At 42.2% G+C, this 22,699-nt stretch overlaps 2 protein-coding genes across 2 annotated transcripts in view; both read right to left on the reverse strand.

The window, feature by feature from the left end:
- The window catches only part of sypl1 (synaptophysin-like 1), a 40,399-nt gene extending 37,870 nt beyond the window's left edge, over positions 1 to 2,529 (reverse strand). Inside the window, exon 1 of the mRNA XM_063058192.1 lies at positions 2,341 to 2,529. Within this exon, the coding sequence (XP_062914262.1) occupies positions 2,341 to 2,409 (69 nt within the window). The 5' untranslated portion in view covers positions 2,410 to 2,529. The remainder of the gene's footprint in view (positions 1 to 2,340) is intronic.
- A 16,044-nt stretch (positions 2,530 to 18,573) lies between these two features.
- The window catches only part of nampt1 (nicotinamide phosphoribosyltransferase 1), a 47,519-nt gene continuing 43,393 nt past the window's right edge, over positions 18,574 to 22,699 (reverse strand). The window contains exon 11 of the mRNA XM_063058191.1: positions 18,574 to 21,925. Within this exon, the coding sequence (XP_062914261.1) occupies positions 21,803 to 21,925 (123 nt within the window). The 3' untranslated portion in view covers positions 18,574 to 21,802. The remainder of the gene's footprint in view (positions 21,926 to 22,699) is intronic.

Genomic DNA, 22,699 nt, shown 5'->3' on the forward strand with positions numbered 1-22,699 from the left:
GTAGAAAATGTAATGGTAATCTAAGGACTGTTAGATTTATTCCTTAGAAGAAAAATCAAAACTGTAGGATCATGAGAAATGAGCCCCTTTTGGTGTGGGATTAAAGGGAGTCCTTTTTGAGACTGACCAAGACACAATATCTTGAGTGACCTCACTCTAAAGAGTGTGCAGCACACTTCAGCATGCTTTACAGATGAAGCAACAAATTTTAAATGATGGAAAGCATTACCAAACATACTGTGAATTTCATTTTTCCACGGAGACTTTTAAAGTGTCAATGATTATTTCATGAGGTGAAATTAGTTAGATTAAACAGTAGGTTTTCTTACTTGTTTAAAAAAATCCAATTTTCCCAAGTGTCAGGAAATTTTAATAAAGAGGAATCAAAGGAGCTGTTGCATTTTGCAATTTTAAAAGTTGGGAAATCATGTTGCAGCCATACATGACTTTGATTGGGTCACTTTTGGAGTATTGTGTGCAGTTTTTGTCACCACTTTACAGGAAGGACATGGCGGCTGCAGCAGGTGCAAAAGTAGTTTACCAGGAAGTTGCCTGTATTAGTTATAAGAAACTTGGACTGTTTTCTCTGCAGCATCAGAGGCTGAAGGAGTGACCTGAAAGTAGAATATAAAATTATGAGGAGTTTAGATGGCGTTGATGGCCAAGTTGAAAATGTCAAATAGTGTAAACTATAGCTTTAAGGTGAGAGGGAGAAAGTCTGAAAGTTTTGTGAACCTAGTTTTAAATATAGATTTACATTGTGGCAATGTCTAAAATACACTTTCAGGGGAAGTAGTGGAAACATATGATAGAAACATGCAAGAGACGTTCAGAAAGGCGCATAAACAGACAGAAGATAGAGAAATGTTGACCATGTGCAGGCAAATGGGTTAGTTTAAATTGACAGTGTTGGCACTAACATCATGGGCTGAAGAGTATGTTCTTCTGCTGTTCAATCGGTATGCTCGTGTTGCTGAAACTTTGGGCTTGAAATCAAAGAACAATGGTAGGATAAAAAACGTTTAGTTTATTTTGCAGTAACTTAATTAATGTACTAGGCAGAAACATTTTCAGAGCGCCACAAGATTGGCCACAATATTTTTCACCAGTACACCTTCAAGATCTTAAGTCCACCAGTGTCAGGGGTAGTACAATCACATACTGAAATTGAATAAATCTTAACGCAGAAGTAATATATTAAGAAATCTTGAATATGCCACTAATAAAATTTGTTTTATTGAGATTTCGAACTGAAAATCTTAAAAGCATGAAATAACCAAACAGGAAGCAGCCTTCAAAAATGGCAGTTATACAAGTTCACCATCTGGTTGTTTCAAATTTCACTCAACTTCAACACAATCATCCTGCCTTCACAAGTTTTCAATAACACCAGAGTATCTTTACTCCAAGTGTGCACAACATATCAGCAACTGGTGAGAGGAAAATAAACCCATGAGCTACTCTCATCTGAAGCAGGAGTGTGCCACCACAATGTCACCAGTAAAACAGTCTTCCTTTTCAAAAAAAAAGTAGGGTTCCATTTCTATTATTATTATTATTAGGTTTATGATTCTACCATCAGCATTCATCAGATTAAATAGAGTAAATATGCTTAGTGGACTGAGCCCTAATTCAATGGGCTTCCAGGATGTGATGCAACTACATCAAAGTAGCCACAGACTTGGCCAGCAGAAGAAAAATATAAAAGGACATAGCCGATGGAAGCACACCAAGAGACATTTGCTGTTAAAAGCACAAGTATCAAAAATGTGAAGCAAAAACTGAAAAGGCTGCAAAATTGTGGATAGGAAGCGAGAGAGCTAGAGGGCGAATATACGACCCTACAAAGCGCGTTCATCACACAGATCAGTGGACTGAAAATATTAACCTTCCTCTTACGTTGCACTATCAGCCCGCCCTGGGCATTTTTCACGTTTAATTCAATACTTTGAGGCCTGTCTAATCTACTTCCAAACGAATGACCAAAACGTCTGTTTCACGAAGAAACAAGGGTTATCTTCACTAAAAAAAAAGTGCGTAAGAGGTCCCGTTTTACTGATAAAAGTGGGAATTGCTTTGACATTCCTAGAATCCTGCCAGCCTGTTCCTCCCTCCCCTTCCCTCGGAAAAAGGAGGATCTTGCTGGAACGGGAACCAGGCCATGCGGCTGATAACAAAGCAGGGCCGAACACAGAGCACTCGCACCCCACCCTGCCCAGCCCGAGTATCCACGCTCCAACCCCGGCCTCCCCTCACCGCTAGGCCCCAGTTTGAGGTACGTCCCACCCTATAATGCTGCCAGCGTCCCGGCCATCTTTACCGCGAAAGCAACCTACTCACCCACTCCAGGAGCTTGATGAAACCGATCGGCTCCTTCAGCGGCCCGAAGTCCAGCTGCAGCGCGGCCATTTCCGTGCAGCGAACAAGCGAGAGCAGCAAAGCAAGAGTATCGAGCAGCCGAGGGGGCGCCGCTCTACCTGTCCGCCCGTCCTCTCACCACTTCCTGCGGGAGAGGGACACGGCTATCGACTCGACCCCGCCTCCAAGCCTCAACTTCCTGTCAGCAGCCCCGCCTCCGAGCAGCGCCGGGGTGGGTCCCGGGGCATCCGCGTGGGTTGCCGGAGCTCCCACTGCTTTTCCTTCCAACTATTTCGTGGAACTCTTTCCAAATGGCATCAAAGACAGTGCAACACTCACGACTGCATGGCTTTTGTTCGTCTCTTCACTCAGCCTTTAAGCTCAGTGAATTCTCACCCTCAGTGATTCCACTAACGTTCATCTTCTGTCTTACTTTGCAGTTGTATTATTACCGACATTTGACATGAAATATCTTGTTTTGAGACAGCAGTACAGTGCAAAGACATAAAGTTACAAAAAAAAACACGTGCAAAAAGGATCAAGGTAGTGTTCTTGGTCCATTCAGAAATCTGATGGCGGAGGAGGAGGAGCGGTTTCTGAATTGTTGAGCGTGGGTCTTCAGGTATCTCCTCCCTGGTGGTAGAAACGAGAAGAGACATCTCCTAGATGGTGAAGGTTCTGAATGATGATGCCATCTTTGTGGCGGTATTGGGTTTGCTGGCCGCGAAGTTCTAAACTCAAAGATCTTAACCCCAATCCGATATAGATAACTAAAGGGAGGTTCTACTGTAGCTACCTAGTTCACTTCCCTATTAATCATCCAGAGCGAGTTTAGCTGCCAATACCCACTATTTCAGTGGTGGGTCCCGCTCCCTACCAAGGAGGAACTACCTGCCGCTCACAAAGCAGTGTAAACACAGTTTTATTTATTTTCAATGATAAATATTTAAATTTAGATAAAGTTCTTAAAACACATTTAAAACTCAAAGATGATTTCTATCTTATAAAAGATTTCCAAATTGCAAATGATCTCTAAAACTCGAAGAAGTTCCAAAGCACAGGTACAATTCCTATATCTAACAAACAATCGAATGAGTTGCAGACAAATAAGTTATCCATCACAGAAAAAAGGCAGAAGAATGGATTCTCATTCACCCTGTCTTTCTGTTATTCTTCTTGATGTTTCTGGACCATTCCTAACAAGCCTGACTGCTCTCTTACATTTATACTGGTTTTTTTTGCCACTTGACTTAAAAGTTCAAAGAAAATTTTATTAGTTCATATATGTCAACATAGACAATCCTGAGATTCATTTTCTTGTGGGTATACTCAACAAATCTATACAATAATAACTATAACAGGCTCAATGAAAGATCAACCAGAGTGCATAAGACAACAAACTGTCCAAATGCAAATATAAATAAATAGCAATAAATAACAGGAGCATGAGATAATGAGATAAAGAGTCCTTAAAGAGAGATCATTGGTTGTAGGAACATTTCAATGATGGGGCAAGTGAGTGTAGTTATCCCCTTTTATTCAAGAGCCTGATGGCTGAGGGGTCAAAACTGTTCTTGAACCTGCTGGCGCAAGTCCTGAGGCTCTTGTACCTTCTATCTGATGGCAGCAGTGAGAAGAGAGCATGATCTAGGTGATGGGAATCTTTAAAGATGGATACTGCTTTCCTACAACAGTGTTTCATGTAGATGTGCTCAATGGTTAAGAGGACTTTACTTGTGATGTACTGGGTCAAATTTACTATCTTTTATAGGATTTTCCATTCAAAGGCATTGGTGTTTCCATACCAGGCCATGATGCAGCCAGTCAATACACTCTCCACTACACATCTATAGAAGTTTTGTCAAACTTTTAGATGCCATGCCAAATCTCCACAGACTCCTGCGGAAGTAGAGGCAGTGCAATGCTTTCTTTGCAATTGCACAGGTTCCAAGACAAGTCCTCTGAAATGGTACACCCAAGAATTTAAAGTTGCTAACCTTCTCCACTTCTGATCCTCTGATGACTTCAGACAAATGTGACATTTTTTCAGATACCTTTTTAGATAGATGGCCTAATAGCTTCTGGGGACAGAGTTTCCAGATATCCCCAATTAATGCCGTGTCCACAAATCTTCCAACTATTGATAGATCAACCTTTTGATGTGCCAAGTGATAGTATTAATCTGGTGTAAGCTTTCTTGACTAACTAAGTAACTTCGCCAATGGTTTGATGGAAGCCCATTTAACATAACCACATTGTCTTACTCTGCATCTCCTGAGCAGCTATCTTGCCATGGGTTAACAGTCTATGCTCTATGGACAGTTCTGTTTGTTTGCAAAGCTGACCTTTTAATTTCAGACTGATTGTTGCTGGCCATTCACATCAAGAACTGAAGACTGGCTCCCGTTTACAAAAAGATGCTAAAAAAGAATATTGTTTGAAATCTTAACTTATTCAAAAACATCTTTTTGATTTTTAGAAGTGTTAGCTGCTGTGCTTAGCAAGCTGAGCTTGGCAAAAAAGGCGCCTGACCCTGGACATTGAATTCCTATCACATCTCCTTGAGGTACTGCGCCATGACGATGTCCTCTGTGGGGGGGGGTGGGGAGAATTGTGCCTGTGATGGAGCTGGTTGATGTACAATCACGAAGAATCTCTGATTATTTCTCTTTATTGTTCTTCGTCCACCCCACTCCCAACTCTACAACTTCCCCCGAAACTCACAACTCCAGCTCCTCCCCCTCCTCCAAGAATATCTGGACAAAAATGATCTTCTAGTTCATTTGTATTTATAATTACTAAATTTATGCTACAAACCTTTTGGGTTTCTATTTGCAGCAAATTTTCTGAGCAATCTACTCAGTGGAAACTGCTCACAGTTTCAAAATCCTGGGAGTGCACATCTCGCACAACCCCTCATGATTCCAGAAGTCATTCTGTAGAATCAGGAAAGCGCACCAATGTGTCTGCTTTTTGAGAAGGTCGATGAGAGCTGGCCTATGCACATCTATACTCACGTCATTCTACGATGCACAATAGAGGGCATCCTAACAAGCTGTATCACTGCATGGTATGGAAACTGCACTGTGGTGGGCTGGAAGGCTTTGCAATTGGTAGTCAAAATGCCCAATGCCAGAAAAGGGCCAGTAACACCATGAAGGATTACACCTACTGTGCTCACGAACTGTTTGTTCCACTCCCTGTCATGGTCCAGTCCATGAAGTCCGTATTCTGGTTCACAGTCTGGTCCATCGACCCTTGCTCCAGAGTTTCCTGTCTACCCTGTTTCTGTTCCTGTCGAGCACTAATTGAGGCAGCTGATTCTTGTTGGGGCTGGCTGCATAAATACCTCCAGAGACCAGGGTGTGGCTGCTGGATTGTTCTTGTCCTTACTCCTCGTATCCCTACCTCTGTTTTCTGTTTCCTCGCCTGAAGCCTTGCCTTGTCTTGCCAGTAACTCTCTCCTCGCCTGAAGTTCTTGTCTCACCTTGCATTGCCTGAAGCCTTGCCTTGTCTTGCTGGTAACTCTTGCCTCGTCTCACCTGAAGTCTTGTCTTGGAGCCACCCTGAACCTAGCTCCCTTCCTGTCCCTTGCCTCCGTCAGGTAAGTCAGGCCAGATTGCCGTTACCCTGCGGTGGGTCTTGTCCCTTCCTGTTCCTTGCCTCCGTCAGGTAAGGCAGGCCAGATTGCCATTATCCTGCGGTTGGATCTGTCCCTTCCTGTCCCTCGCCTCCGTCGGGTGGAGATCTGTGCCCTGCCCAGGAGTACCGCGCCCCAGGAGAAGCTTCAAGACCCCAAGCCTCAAGCCTCACCCCAAGCCAAGCTTCAAGATCCCAGGCCTCAAGCCTCGCCCCAAGCCAAGCTTCAAGACCCCAAGCCTCAAGCCTCGCCCCAAGCCAAGCTTCAAGACCCCAAGCCTCGTCTCAATCCTCGTCTCAAGTCTCTGGTCTCAAGCCTCGGCTCAAGTCTCTGGGCTCAAGCCTCGTCTTGCCTGCCAGCCAAGTCATGTCCTTGAATAGTTCTGGGGTCCAAGCCAGAGGCAAGACCCAGGTTTTGGGTCCTTGTCCTGTCTCTGGCTCAGAGTCTAAGCCCGGGCTCCTAGCTCTCTTGTCCAGTCCTGTTCTGGGTTCCGGGTTTTCATGTCCACGTCCAGCCCTCACCCTGTATCCTAGTCCTGTCTCTAGTACTTCAGTGTCTGTGTCTTGCACTTGGGTCCATTCCCAGCCACCTCCTTATGACACTCCCATCAGGGAGGAGGAAATGCAGCATCCACTCCAAGACTACCAGACTCAAAAATAGTTACCTTCCTCAAGCAGTAAGGATGATCAACACCTGCACCCACTATCTCACCCCACCACCATTATTTTATCACTTCCTATCAGCCATCTTATATACTGACACTCCTGTACCAAATATCACTATGGACATAGAATCAATGTACTGTGTATAAGCTATCTTATGTGTTTATATTTATTGTTTTTTAATTATTGTGTTCTTTATCTTGTGTGTGCATTTTTTTGTGCTGCATCGGATCCTGAGTAACATTTATTTGTGTACTGTACTAGAAATGACATTAAGCAGTCTTAAATTTTGAATCTTGAAAATAAAAAACTACAGACGTTGGAACCTAAAATAAAAACTAAACACGCTGGAATCAAGGGACAGTGATTTGAAACAACTAGGGAAATACAAGTATGATCCCAGAAATTAAAGGGTTAACATACGAGGAGAGTTTCATGGCTCTGGGCCTGTACTCATTGGAGTTTAGAAGAATGGCGGGGGGGGGGGTTCCTTTTGAAAACTATCGAGTATTGAAAGGCCTAGATAGAGTGGATGTTGAGAGGATGTTTCTAATAGTGGGAGAGTCCAGGACCGTAGAGCACAGCCTCAAAATAGAAAGACATCCCTTTAGAACACAGATGAGGAGGAATTTCTTTAGCCAGAGGGTGTTGAATCTGGAATTCATCGTCACAGACGTCTGTGGAGTCCGAGACATTGGATGTGTTTAAAGCAGAGGTTGATAGGTTCTTGACTAGTAAGAATGTCAAAGATCACAGGGAGCATGCAGGAGAATGAGTTTAAGAGGGATAATAAGTCAGCCATGATGGAATGTTGGAACAAACTCAATGGGCCCAAGAACCTAATCTGCTCCTATGTGTTATGGAAAAGCTCAGTAGGTCAGGTCATATCTGTGCAAAGAAAACTGGTGAAAGGCCCTGGATGTAAAACTAAGTTTCTCTTTTCACAGGTGCTGCCTAACCCACTGACTATGCAGGCATTTTCTGTTTCTACTCAGCTTATCTTCAGCTTTGACACCCAGGACCCCATTAAAATGATTTTCTCTCTCAAACTGGCCATCTTTCTTTGAAGTACTATCACCACTCTTTTAAATGAAAGATACTGTATATAGATTTGAATAGATATGGCAAATAAATGCTGAGGCCAGATTATCATCAGGTATGTCTGGACTACCTTTCCACCACCTACAAACTGGAAGGGTGATGGAATGATCTTCAGCTATGTGGATGAGTGGGGTAGAAAAATTCGGGAGCCACTTGATTTTGCATCCATTTAGCACCCAAAACATGGATCCAAGGTAATGGCACCACCCTTTTTCTAAACCACTATTCAATTAAGTGAGACAGTCTCTCCTCATTTGATTCTTAACTCAAAGTACAAAAAAAATTGATGCTAGAAATCTGAAAGAAACATGGAAAATATTGGAAATACTCAGATCAGATATCATCTGTAGATAGAAAGGTCAAATTGGCAATCTTTCATCAGAACTAACCAGGACACTGACATTCAGTCTGCAAAAATAGCTCTAAGCACATTTGTCTGTTGCTTTAATTCTCCATTCCATCCCTATGCTGATTTTGGCCTCTTACACTGTTCCACTGAAATTGAAAGTAAGCCTGAGGAATATATTCCAACCAGGCACGTTAACAGGCTATGTAACTCAATATCAAATTCAACAATTCTGGAAAATCATCTTTTCCAGGTTTCATCAGAATTGGCCAATTGCTATGAAAAGGCTAGCAGTTCTTCTTTCTCCATGGACATTGACTGACATAGCATTTATCTCCAGCATTTAAATTCTTTTCTATCTAGTCATTGCCAACGAATCACCACTAATTAATTGCTTCATTCCCCACAACTGCACCACAGAAGACTGCTATAATTTTGTTTTGAAAATGTATCCCCATCTAACAGTTTTTCAGGACTGTCCGCAGTTTGCGCAGGCAAAGAAAGGAACATTGTAGGCGGGGAATCTCAGTACATCTTGAATCAATCAATCAAATTAAGTTTATTTATTTTCAGGACCCAGGCATTGCTGGAAAGGTGAGTATTTATTGCACATACATAATTGCCCTTGAGAATACAATGGTAAGTGACTTTCTCAACCACTGCATCCTTACCAGTACTAATGGTGAGGAAGTTCCGTGACTGAGGCATATTGACAAACAATAATACTATATTTCTTGGTAAGGAATGGTGTACGATTTGGAGGCCACATTCTCGGGTTGTATCCCATGTACCTACATTTTCAAACATTTGTATCTACTGCCCTTGTTTTTCTTTGTGATAGAGATTTGGAAGGTATTAGGAAGCAAGCCATTCACATCAGAATACCCAGCCTCAGACTTCTTGTATATGGTTGGTCCTTTGGTCAGTGGAGACCCCAGGACATTACTGGTAAAAAGAGTTGGCAAAGCCATTGAATGTTAAGAACAGGGGTTTGATTCTCTTGCTGGAGATAATCACTATCTGGCATTACTGTGGTGAGAAAGTTGACTGTCATTTATTAGTCGATGCCTGGATATTGTCTAGGTCCTGTGGATATGAGCTGATTCATTTTCTGAGGAGTTGTAAATGGAATTGAATATTATGCAATCATTAATCAGATAGGAATTATCCTGGTATTTTTTTAAGATTATGAGGACACTCAGTCCTTGTTTATTGTCATTTAGAAATGCATGCATTAAGAAATGATACAATGTTCCTCCAGAATGATATCACAAGAAAACACAGGACAACCAAGACTAAAACTGACAAAACCACATAATTATAACATATAGTTACAACAGTGCAAAGCAATACCATAATTTGATAAAGAGCAGACCATGGGCATGGTAAAAAAAAGTCTGAAATCCCTGATAGACTCATCATCTCACGTAGGTGGCAGAAGGGAGAAACTCTCTCTGCCATGAACCTCCAAGCGCCGCCAACTTCCTGATGCACCACCATTGGAAGCACCTGACCGCAGCCGACTCTGAGTCTGTCCGAAAACTTCAAATCTCCAACCAGACCCTCCGATACAACCTCTCCGAGCACCATCCTTTGCCGAGTGCTTTGACCTCGTCCTGGCCGCCGGGCAACAAGCAAAGCTGAGGATTCGGGGCCTTCTCCTCCAGAGATTCTGGACCACACAGTAGCAGTAGCAGCAGCGAAGCAAGCAGTTCAGAAGTTTTACCAGATGTTCCTCCGTGCTGTCACGTCCGTCTCCATCAAATCAGGATTGTGCACGGCACCCTACTTGACAGATAACAGTCATCACCACCGGAGTGGCCGCTGCGAGCAATTTGAGAGCATTTCATAACTGGACAATATTCTACATTATAAACAGGAGAAAGTCTACAGATGCTGGAAATCCAAAGCGCACACACTAAATACTGGAGGAACTCCATTAGCAGGTTGAAGCTGATATTAAAAACAATTTGCTAGAGGTACAGCTAGTTTTGCAGTGCAGGTTGCAAAGTTGTTTGTTCTTATATCTAATAATCTAATAATCTCAATAATTTCTTGGTGCAGCTCGGAGTGAATTACATTGATTCTTTTATTTTATTATCCATTTTCCCCCACAGTCCCAAAAGCTCCATCCAGCTAGACACCACTGCTCACTTCATACAAGTTACAACTTGCAATGATCAATTAACTTCCCAACCCACAAATTTAGGAGCTGTGGAGAAACAAGAACAGCAAAACCTACACAGCTTTACTGGCTGTTATCCTCACCATGTTGCCTCAATATAACAAACCAACTTTGGCTTCACACAAAATGCTGGAGGAACTCAGCAGGCCAAGCATCATCTACAGAAAAGAGTACCGTTGATGTTTCAGGACTGGAGCAAAAAAGATGAGGAGTCAGAATTAGAAGATGGGGGAGGGGGTGGCAGGTGGAAGAAACAGAAGGTGATAGATGAAACTGGGGGGTGGGGAGAGAAGGTGAGTTCCTCCTTCACCAATCAACTTACCAGCTCACAACAGGAATTCTGCAGATGCTGGAAATTCAAGCAACACACATCAAAGTTGCTGGTGAACACAGTAGGCCAGGCAGCATATCTAGGAAGCGGTACAGTCGACGTTTCAGGCTGAGACCCTTCGTCAGGACTAAATGAAGAAACAGTGAGTAAGGGATTTGAAAGTGGGAGGGGGAGGGGGAGATCCAAAATGATAGGAGAAGACGGGAGGGGGAGGGATGGAGCCAAGAGCTGGACAGGTGATTGGCAAAGGGGATATGAGAGGATCATGGGACAGGAGGCCCAGGGAGAAAGACAAGGGGGGGGGGACCCAGAGGATGGGCAAGGGGTATAGTCAGAGGGACAGAGGGAGAAAAAGGAGAGTGAGAGAAAGAATGTGTGTATAAAAATAAATAACGGATGGGGTACAAGGGGGAGATGGGGCATTAACGGAGGTTAGTAAAGTCAATGTTCATGGCATCAGGTTGGAGGCTACCCAGACAGAATATAAGGTGTTGTTCCTCCAACCTGAGTGTGGCTTCATCTTTACAGTAGAGGAGGCCGTGGATAGACATGTCAGAATGGGAATGGGATGTGGAATTAAAATGTGTGGCCACTGGGAGATCCTGTTTTCTCTGGCGGACCGAGCGTAGGTGTTCAGCAAAGCGGTCTCCCAGTCTGCGTCAGGTCTCGCCAATATATAAAAGGCCACATCGGGAGCACCGGACGCAGTATATCACCCCAGCCGACTCACAGCTGAAGTGTCGCCTCACGTGTAAGGACTGTCTGGGGCCCTGAATGGTGGTAAGGGAGGAAGTGTAAGGGCATGTGTAGCACTTGTTCCACTTACAAGGATAAGTGCCAGGAGGGAGATCAGTGGGGAGGGATGGGGGGGCGGGGACGAATGGACAAGGGATTCGCGTAGGGAGCGATCCCTGCGGAAAGCAGAGAGAGGGGGGAACCCGGGAAAGATGTGTTTAGTGGTGGGATCCCATTGGAGGTGGCGGAAGTTACGGAGAATAATACGTTGAACCCAAAGGCTGGTGGGGTGGTAGGTGAGGACCAGGGGAACCCTATTCCTAGTGGGGTAGCGGGAGGATGGAGTGAGAGCAGATGTGCTTGAAATGGGAGAGATGCGTTTGAGAGCAGAGTGGATCTCCCACCCACTGCTACCAACCCTGTAGTTCCCACACCTCGCACTTCCCGTTTCTACCTCCTACCCAAGATCTACAAACCTGCCTGTCCTGGCAGACCTATTGTCTCAGCTTGCTCCTGTCCCATTGAACTCGTTTCTGCATACCTCGACACGGTTTTATCCCCCCCTTGTTCAATCCCTTCCTACCTATGTTCGTGACACTTCTCATGCTCTTAAACTTTTCGATGATTTTAAGTTCCCTGGCTCCCACCGCTTTATTTTCACCATGGATGTCCAGTCCCTATATACTTCCTTTCCCGTCAGGAAGGTCTCAAAACTCTCCGCTTCTTTTTGGATTCCAGACCTAATTAGTTCCCCTCTACCACCACTCTGCTCCGTCTAGCGGAATTAGTCCTCACACTTAATAATTTCTCCTTTGGCTCCTCCCACTTCCTCCAAACTAAAGGTGTAGCTATAGGTCCTAGCTATGCCTGCCCTTTTGTTGGCTTTGTGCAACCATCTATGTTCCGTACCTCTTCTGGTATCCGTCCCTCACTTTTCCTTCGCTACATCGACGACTGTATTGGCGCTGCTTCCTGCACGCATGCTGAGCTCGTTGACTTTATTAACTTTGCCTCCAACTTTCACCCTGCCCTCAAGTTTACCTGGTCCATTTCTGACACCTCCCTCCCCTTTCTTGATCTTTCTGTCTATCTCTGGAGACAGCTTATCTACTGATGTCTACTATAAGCCTACGGGCTCTCACAGCTACCTGGACTATTTCTCTTCCCACCCTGTCACTTGCAAAAATGCCATACCCTTCTCGCAATTCCTCTGTCTCTGCCGCATCTGCTCTCAGGATGAGGCTTTTCATTCCAGGACGAGGGAGATAACCTTTTTTAAAGAAAGGGGCTTCCCTTCCTCCACCATCAACTCTGCTCTCAAACGCATCTCTCCCACTCCTCCCGCCACCCCACTAGGAATAGGGTTCCCCTGGTCCTCACCTACCACCCCACCAGCCTCCGGGTCCAACATGTTATTGTCCGTAACTTCCGTCACCTCCAACGGGATCCCACCACTAAACACATCTTTCCCTCCCCCCTCTCTGCTTTCCGCAGGGATCGCTCCCTACGCGACTCCCTTGACCATTCGTACCCCCCATCCCTCCCCACTGATCTCCCTCCTGGCTCTTATCCTTGTAAGTGGAACAAGTGCTACATATGCCCTTACACATCCTCCCTTACCACCATTCAGGGCCCCAGACAGTCCTTCCACGTGAGGCGACACTTCACCTGTGAGTCAGCTGGGGTGATATACTGCGTCCGGTGCTCCTGATGTGGCCTTCTATATATTTGCGAGACCTGACGCAGACTAGGAGACCGCTTTGCTGAACACCTACGCTCTGTCTGCCAAAGAAAGCAGGATCTCCCAGTGGCCGTACATTTTAATTCCACATCCCATTCCCATTCTGACATGTCTATCCACGGCTTCCTCTACTGTAAAGATGAAGCCACACTCAGGTTGGAGGAACAACACCTTATATTCTGTCTGGGTAGCCTCCAACCTGATGCCATGAACATTGACTTTACTAACCTCCGTTAATGCCCCATCTCCCCCTTGTACCCCATCCGTTATTTATTTTTATACACACATTCTTTCTCTCACTCTCCTTTTTCTCCCTCTGTCCCTCTGACTATACCCCTTGCCCATCCTCTGGGTCCCCCCCCCCTTGTCTTTCTCCCTGGGCCTCCTGTCCCATGATCCTCTCATATCCCCTTTGCCAATCACCTGTCCAGCTCTTGGCTCCATCCCTCCCCCTCCTGTCTTCTCCTATCATTTTGGATCCCCCCCTCCCCCTCCCACTTTCAAATCTCTTACTAACTCTTCCTTCAGTTAGTCCTGATGAAGGGTCTCGGCCTGAAACGTTGACTGTACCTCTTCCTAGAGATGCTGCCTGGCCTGCTGCTTTCACCAGCAACTTTGACGTCTGTAACTTACCAGCTCTCTACCTCACCCTCAACACCCCACCCGCACCATTTCACCTATCACCTTGTGTTTCTTATCCCCTCCCCCACCTTCTAACTCTGACCCATCTTTTTTTCTCCAGTCCTGATGAAGGGTCTTGGCCCAAAATGTCTATGATACTCTTTCCCATAGATGCTACCTGACCTGCTGAGTTCCACCAGCATTTTCTGTCTATAGCTTCCATTTCCAGCATCTACAGATTTTCTCTTGTTTGTGATTGGACAACTTTGGCTTCTGACCAACTCTTGAGAGAAAGCGTGGGAGGGGAAGAAATGAAGTCAAAGGTCAAACATTTTGACAATAAGCAAACTCAATATATTGACAAATATTACCGGATGAGTTGTACATCCTGAGAATAACAACTACCCAATTATAGGATTCCTTGTTTTTATTTTTCTTTGCCTCTGATTACATCTTCATGTAATTGTTATCCACAAGTTCAAAGCAAACTGGAAGGCAGTTTAGTTTTCTACACTTCAGTGTCCAGAAATTATAGGCGTTAATGTGATACTGGACTATCTCTTAATTAAGGGCTAATTTTAAAATAGAGACACAGACATATATTTTAGATTTTTGATTCAAGCAGAATCAAAGGGTAAACACCTTAGGAACTTCTTTGTTAATATTTTAATTTTACATTTGGAAATATAGCAGCATTTCCATACAGACACTATTTCCAAAGGGGGTTTCTTTTGTGACTATAAAACCTATTTGACAGCTTTATAGAGACAAGAATTTACTGTGCATATGTTCCCAATTGTTTAATGGGTGTACACACAAGAATTGTAATTGCTTTCCCAGTAAACTGGCCAGTTCTTCTATGGGGCTTTTTAACATCTGAATGAAGTTGCTGTCCAATATTGTGGAGCCAGTAGCAAAATGGAAATAATTCACCCATTTAAAAAAAAATTACCACTAGCATTTGAGGTTGAAGGAAATATCTAATAATGTCTGGAGAACAATTGGCTCTTGCAATTTGATGCAAATAGAAACATAGAAAATAGGTGCAGGAGTAGGCCATTCGGCCCTTTGAGCCTGCGCCGCCATTTATTATGATCATGGCTGATCATCCAACTCAGAACCCCGCCCCAGCCTTCCCTCCATACCCCCTGATCCCCGTAGCCACAAGGGCCATATCTAACTCCCTCTTACATATAGCCAATGAACTGGCCTCAACTGTTTCCTGTGGCAGAGAATTCCACAGATTCACCACTCTCTGTGTGAAGAAGTTTTTCCTAATCTCGGTCCTAAAAGGCTTCCCCTTTATCCTCAAACTGTGGCCCCTTGTTCTGGACTTCCCCAACATCAGGAACAATCTTCCTGCATCTAGCCTGTCCAATCTCTTTAGGATTTTATACGTTTCAATCAGATCCCCCCCAATCTTCTAAATTCCAACCATAGAAACATAGAAACATAGAAAATAGGTGCAGGAGTAGGCCATTCGGCCCTTCGAGCCTGCACCGCCATTTATTATGATCATGGCTGATCATCCAACTCAGAACCCAGCCTTCCCTCCATACCCCCTGACCCCTGTAGCCACAAGGGCCATATCTAACTTCCTTTTAAACATAGCTAATGAACTGGCCTCAACAGTTTGCTGTGGCAGAGAATTCCACAGATTCACCACTCTCTGTGTGAAGAAGTTTTTCCTAACCTCGGTCCTAAAAGGCTTCCCCTCTATCCTCAAACTGTGACCCCTCGTTCTAGACCTCCCCAACATCGGGAACAATCTTCCTGCATCTAGCCTGTCCAATCCCTTTAGGATCTTATACGTTTCAATCAGATCCCCCCTCAATCTTCTAAATTCCAACGAGTACAAGCCCAGTTCATCCAGTCTTTCTTCATATGAAAGACCTGCCATCCCAGGAATCAATCTGGTGAACCTTCTTTGTACTCCCTCTATGGCAAAGATGTCTTTCCTCAGATTAGGGGACCAAAACTGCACACAATACTCCAGGTGTGGTCTCACCAAGGCCTTGTACAACTGCAGTAGTACCTCCCTGCTCCTGTACTCGAATCCTCTCGCTATAAATGCCAGCATACCGTTCGCCTTTTTCACCGCCTGCTGTACCTGCATGCCCACTTTCAATGACTGGTGTATAATGACACCCAGGTCTCGTTGCACCTCCCCTTTTCCTAATCGGCCACCATTCAGATAATAATCTGTTTTCCTATTTTTGCCACCAAAGTGGATAACTTCACATTTATCCACATTAAATTGCATCTGCCATGAGTTTGCCCACTCACCCAACCTATCCAAGTCACCCTGCATCCTCTTAGCATCCTCCTCACTGCTAACACTGCCACCCAGCTTCGTGTCATCCGCAAACTTGGAGATGCTGCATTTAATTCCCTCATCCAAGTCATTAATATATATTGTAAACAACTGGGGTCCCAGCACTGAGCCTTGCGGTACCCCACTAGTCACCGCCTGCCATTCTGAAAAGGTCCCGTTTATTCCCACTCTTTGCTTCCTGTCTGCTAACCAATTCTCCACCCACACCAATACCTTACCCCCAATACCGTGTGCTTTAAGTTTGCACACTAATCTCCTATGTGGGACCTTGTCAAAAGCCTTTTGAAAATCCAAATATACCACATCCACTGGTTCTCCCCTATCCACTCTACTAGTTACATCCTCAAAAAATTCTATGAGATTCGTCAGACATGATTTTCCTTTCACAAATCCATGCTGACTTTGTCCGATCATTTCACCGCTTTCCAAATGTGCTGTTATCACATCCTTGATAACTGACTCCAGCAGTTTCCCCACCACCGACGTTAGGCTAACCGGCCTATAATTCCCCGGTTTCTCTCTCCCTCCTTTTTTAAAAAGTGGGGTTACATTAGCCACCCTCCAATCCTCAGGAACTAGTCCAGAATCTAACGAGTTTTGAAAAATTATCACTAATGCATCCACTATTTCTTGGGCCACTTCCTTAAGCACTCTGGGATGCAGACCATCTGGCCCTGGGGATTTATCTGCCTTCAATCCCTTCAATTTACCTAACACCACTTCCCTACTAACATGTATTTCACTCCAGTAGCATCCATTTTCCCCAAGTCCCAATTATTATAAATGAAAGGGTAAACTTAACATTTTCCAAGGGAGTGTTCTTTAAGATGTTCAATTAAGAATGGCAAAACAGAATGTAACACTGCTGGCCTTTATTCAGTTAAGGGCATTATCTATTGAAATGTCCTCAGGCCAAACTGCGGCAAATACTGCATGTCAGGCAGCAAGTTTGGAATGAGAAATGGAATTAACATTTCAGGTTGAAGACAAATCATTAAAACTGGAAAAGTATAAAACTAGTTGGGGATGTTAAGAGTTGAAGTCACGCAGTTGACAGGTTAATGAGGCTGGTTAAAGAGAAAGACTGTGAACAAAAGAAAATAAATCTATGGCAGCAGTGAGAGAAAACAGGACATAAAAGGTATGAACTACAATGCTGTAGGAAATACACAAAGTCAATGCTAATAATGAGAAAAACTGTACCAATATTGCAAGTGGACTACCTATAGAAGAGCTGGGCATTTTAAAAAAAGTTACCTTAAGTTGTTTGATTATTGAATCCAGCAAGGTGCAAAATGAACTGCTCTTCATAAAGCAAATTGTAATAGTGCAGGAGATCATAAACAGGTGGAAGTGGAATGGACAGTTAAAGTGACAGGCAACAGGGTCACCCTGGAGACAGAACTCAGGTGTTCTGCAATAACCCAATTTCTATTTGAATTCTCCAGTGCAGAGACTATGCATATTATAAGCAATGAATGTAGTACACCAGACTGGAAGTGCAAACTACTGCTTCACCTGGGAAGAAGTAAAAGAACATGTTTTGCCTCTCCTGCAATTGCATAGGAACTTCTTTCAAGTGATCTTTTCTCATGCAGCAAACTGCTTTCAACTTAGTCCACGTGTATGCTAAACAAGGAAAACCATTAATTACTATTTAATTTGCTGAATACCTCTACAACTTTTGCCATGAAGAAGCTTCAGTGGCAGACATGCAAAGACTTGAAATGCTATCTTGCATCATTTACTAAACCCCACCCTCCAGGTCTGCCCTCTTCTCATTACTACAATAGGGCATAAGATACAGAAGCCTTAGGCCTATCACAAGCAGGTTCAGGAAGTTACTACCTTGAACATCAGGCTCCTGAACCAGTGTGGATAATCTCATTGCTCTGAACTGATTCTATGACGTACAAACTCATTTTCAAGGACTTGTCACAACTCTTGTTCTCTGTATTATTTTTATTTAGTTTTGTCCTCCTTTGCACTTTGGTTGTTTATTAGTCTTGCTCTGTTAACTTTTTTTTGTAAAATTCCTATTGTACAGTATTTTTCCCCTGTAAATACCTGCAGAAAAAGAATCTCAAGGTAGTACTTTGATAATAAATTTACTTTGAAGTTTGAAACAAACCAGAAAGCTTAGGTGGTGCAATAAACTGTAATTGAATTATAATCATACTAATATAATGACTGCCAAGTAATTCATTTGCTGCTGAAAATATTGCCTCACTCTATATAGCCCCAAACCTGTAGAATTTGTTTGAATTTTTTACTGTTGATTTGATATTACTTGTCCATTATCATTAATTTAGTTTGTTTTCTGTACAAGTTATCTTTGTTATTCACCACAGAATCCAGACCATTAAACCCAATCAGAGATGGGCATATTTAATTATTTTTGGAATTACTGAACAATGCAATACAGTGTATAGAAACTTAAGCCGAATTCCACTTTATCAAGGTATGTTCGATATTTTATCTTTTTACAAAAACACATTGCTGATAGCAACAAAAGGGATCAAAAGAAACATTTTATTAATAATATTTCAGATAGGTTTCAGGTTTATGGGAAAAATATATTTTATAGGAGAAATTGAGAAACAGCAAATGGCATCAAGTTCAGCAAAAGTAAGCAATTATGCAAAATTAGAGATGCAGTAAGATTTTCCAATTGACAAAGTATACATTGTGTAAAACAAAGCCTTATTATTTAAAGTTCATTGATCAGTCAATACACAAGGAAAAAAATTCATTTAAAAAGAGGTATTTAGGATAGCTAACCACCTCAAATTTGTATACAAAATAAGAGATGGCTTTGTAGTCCAGTTTATTACATTTATAAAAGGGTAAGTGCTCAGACTTATTGACAAAACCAGTATCAATAAAATTTAGTTATTCTGAAAACAAGGCTGTCTCAGATACCTACAAAATTTCTGCAGGCATTAGGAAAGAGGACAACATTAACTGTTTTAAAGGTGCAAACTACATTGAAAATTGGATTAGCAGCTCTAACTCAGAAACCATCCCTGCCAAGAGATATTCCTTGAAAATAATATTGTCTTAATAATTTATTTAAAAGGTGAGAAGTTATAAACTAATACATGATGACAAGGCTTGAATCAAAGGCGCTACACTCAGGCCTACTGGGCCCATTTGAAAGACCAAATTGGGGGGGGGGGCAGTGGTTAAAGAAAAGTAAATACAAAATTGGGTGGCATTAGTGGTGCGGCTATTAGTGCTGATTCATCTCCCACAATCCAGGTTTGATCCTAACCTCTGGTGCCAGCTGTGAAGTTTGTCTGTTCTCCTTGACTGCACGAATTTGAGCGAGGTGCCCTGGCTTTCTCCTATCTCAAAATTGAGCTAGCACTTTAGTTACCCCTTGGTGTAGTTTATGGAATCAAATGACAATTGATGGGCATGGGAGACAGAGAAATTGCAGTGCTGAGGAATAATGGGATTGCTCTGCTAGGAGCTGGCATGGATTTGATGGGCCAAGCAGTTACTTTCTGCATTGTAGTAAGCTAGTTTGCTTGATGCATTACTCAATGGGTCACTGTAACACATGACTGATTTGCAGGTAACTCTCCTTTCAGGCTTTTCAATTCTTAGATACTTGAATTTATAATTGTCACAACCATTCAACCCCAGCTTAACACTGCAGTTCATTCATGAACATCTGATAGAAAATTTCTGTATACAGCACAATGGATTTTTTTTTTGCATCCAGACTGTGCTCTTACGCTGTAGAAGTTTATGCATTGATTGAACCCCCAACAGAAGTTCCTTGCCAGGGTTCTATGTAACATTCACATAACAAATAAATTTTGTGTCAAGTGAGATTGGCATTTTATTCAATGCAAGTTGAACAACCTTTTATTTTAAAGAATGTAAAGTAGGTTGAAAACAGAAATGTTATGAAATGAAAACACCTTGGTGTTGAGTTTAATACTACACAATCATACAGCAAATATTTTAAAATGTTCTAATCATTTGTAACTTTGTTCCCTCTACTTGCTGTTCTGTTTGATCTCAGTTTTGAATAATTGTACAACATTATTCCTGTTTCTTTCCTTGACAGACTATCATCAGTGTGGAATTAATATCAAGAGGAAGCCACACTTCACAGAAATAGCACCAATCAGTTCAATGAATTATTTAAGGTTACACTTCTTTTAAAAATACAACTAATAACAATTGTACTTCCACTTCATGATTATATGGGTGAACGAAACAAAGAGAATCAATTACACCTATAAAGGTGTTTATTTTCAACTTATTCTTAAATTTCTTGTTAAACCATTACGTTTTAGATGAATGCAATCAGTATGTGCATGTAAGAAATTTTTTAAAAAATCCAACTGCATAGTCCAAGGCTGTATTTAATATTTAGATTTGTTGCCGTGGTAAAAAAATATAAAATATAACAAGTATAATCTGAAACTGGAGACGTCAAACAATCATACAGAAAAAAAATATTACACGCTACTGGTGCGCAAAATTATCTCCAGAAATGATAACTCTAATGGGACACGATCGAATTTACATTCACTCCTATAGATTTACAATATTTAATTACCATTTCCATTTCTTATTCCAATACAGATTGGGTTTACTCCAACTTTCTACGGGGGGTGGGGGGGGATGTATATAATACATACCAATTTTCATCTTCCATCCCTATCTTACTTCAGAAACAACTAGTAGTGATTCAGCAAAAAGTAAATTGAATTAAAAAGAAATAAAGTGTTCAAGGGAAGTCACCTTCATATCAATTTCAGAAGTTATAAGCTCAAGTGCATGAAAGTCCAATCAAAATTAATCAGTGTATTCAAGGGAGGGGGGAGAGGGGGAAGAGAGAGAGAGAGAGAGAGAGAGAGAGAGAGAGAGGGGGGGGGGGAAGAGAGAGAGAGGGAGGGGGGGAAGGGAGACAGAGATAGAGAGAGAGATAGAGAGATAGAGAGATAGATAGAGAGAGATAGAGAGAGATAGAGAGAGAGAGAGAGAGAGAGATAGAGAGAGAGAGAGAGAGAGAAAAACACCTTCTGCATTAATTTAGTTCTGACAGTTGCAAAGAGCAACTTTAATTAGAGTGGACACCCTCCATGTTTGCTCTTAAAAAGCCTGCATTTTCAGCACACACAGGTTTAAAAAATAAGTGGACCATTAACTATCCAACCTTTCAAAATCTAATCGTGTGTGTGCAAAAAAGGCTTTGTTCAACACAATATCAAACGGTTGTACTTTGGCACAACCCTATTTTTTATTCTGCAAAGTTGCCCTTATTCCAAAACAGGAACAGTGTCTGAAATCCCATTTAAGGAAAAACAAAACATGAAGATAAAAAAAGCTTGGTATATATGTACACTAAAAAAGTTCTTTAAATTATTTCCAACATCGGCCAAATTTTTTACTACTTAAGGTGGAGATCCAGTCCAAATGCATGACAAACATGGGCCAACATTTGTAATATTTTCATAATTCCTAGTAACCACTATTTACCTTACAATTTACATTTAAAAACACAAGTAGCAGCTGTTCAAAGCAATAAATTGTTCATACTGTGTACAGTGTTAAAAATACAAACCATACTGGCTGATCACTGTACGCTTGATCATCATTTGCTGTTTACATGGTACAGCATATAATTATAAATGTTTAGATTTAATAGGCAAATTAAAACCGAATATATACACACATCTGTGCACGGAATCTGCAGCAGACATAGGACATCATTCTGCAGACATTTATTTGAATTCACAGATTTGGGAGCTTCCCATTTTTTTCTTCAGTTGTGCATTTTCCCTCACTTCATCAAAGGTGTAGCTCTTAACAACTATGCCATTCTTGAAAACTGTGTGTAGTAGATCCTGTAAATTGAGAACAAAGTCATGTTCAATTCAAGCAATCTAGATAATAACAAATCACTACGCATGGATCAACTAAAATTTAGGAACTGAGAGTTAGTTTGTGAATGACTAAATACCTGAAACCTGATGCCTTTCTCAACATCATATCAGCGATTACATGATTGTGTAGGGCAGTTACAAGAACAGTGATGCTTTGATACTGCTGACAGACAACAAATTGTGTATAACTTAAATTGAAAATTAAAATCCAGGTGTTTATAAATCTGAAAAAAGTGAAATAATGGAAATACTGAATCAGTCAGACAGTATTCTGTGTAAGGTGACCCTTAATCAAACTGAAGTGAGAAGATAGGCGTGCTTTAAGTTTGGTGGAGGGTGGTAAGTGTGGAGAGAGTGCTAGGATGGACACTAAAATTGTCCAGATGGAAATTACTTTCAGTTATCTAGTTACTATATAAGCAAGGACAGTTAGAGGACAGAAAAGTCCAGAATAGAAATGCTCGTCTATTCCAGCACGTTCTTCTGATTTTTGTTCTCTCCAATTGCCCTCACTCAAACTAGACAACTCCAAATATGCAAATACACCTCATTTCCAAATTCAGCTTTTGAACAGAAGTTCTGGTATTTCGACATTTAAATGACAGTAACAATTAGGTAATCAGTGTCATTCAAAAACAGTTCAGGAAAATGACAGGTTCTCCAAAACTGTCAGCATGTTCCAGAGGTGGTATCTTGGCAGTACACTGCCTGAAATCTATTTGTCCTATGGAGCAG

Source organism: Mobula hypostoma, chromosome 9 (genome assembly GCF_963921235.1).
Source record: "Mobula hypostoma chromosome 9, sMobHyp1.1, whole genome shotgun sequence".
Classification (NCBI taxonomy): Eukaryota; Metazoa; Chordata; class Chondrichthyes; order Myliobatiformes; family Myliobatidae; genus Mobula; species Mobula hypostoma.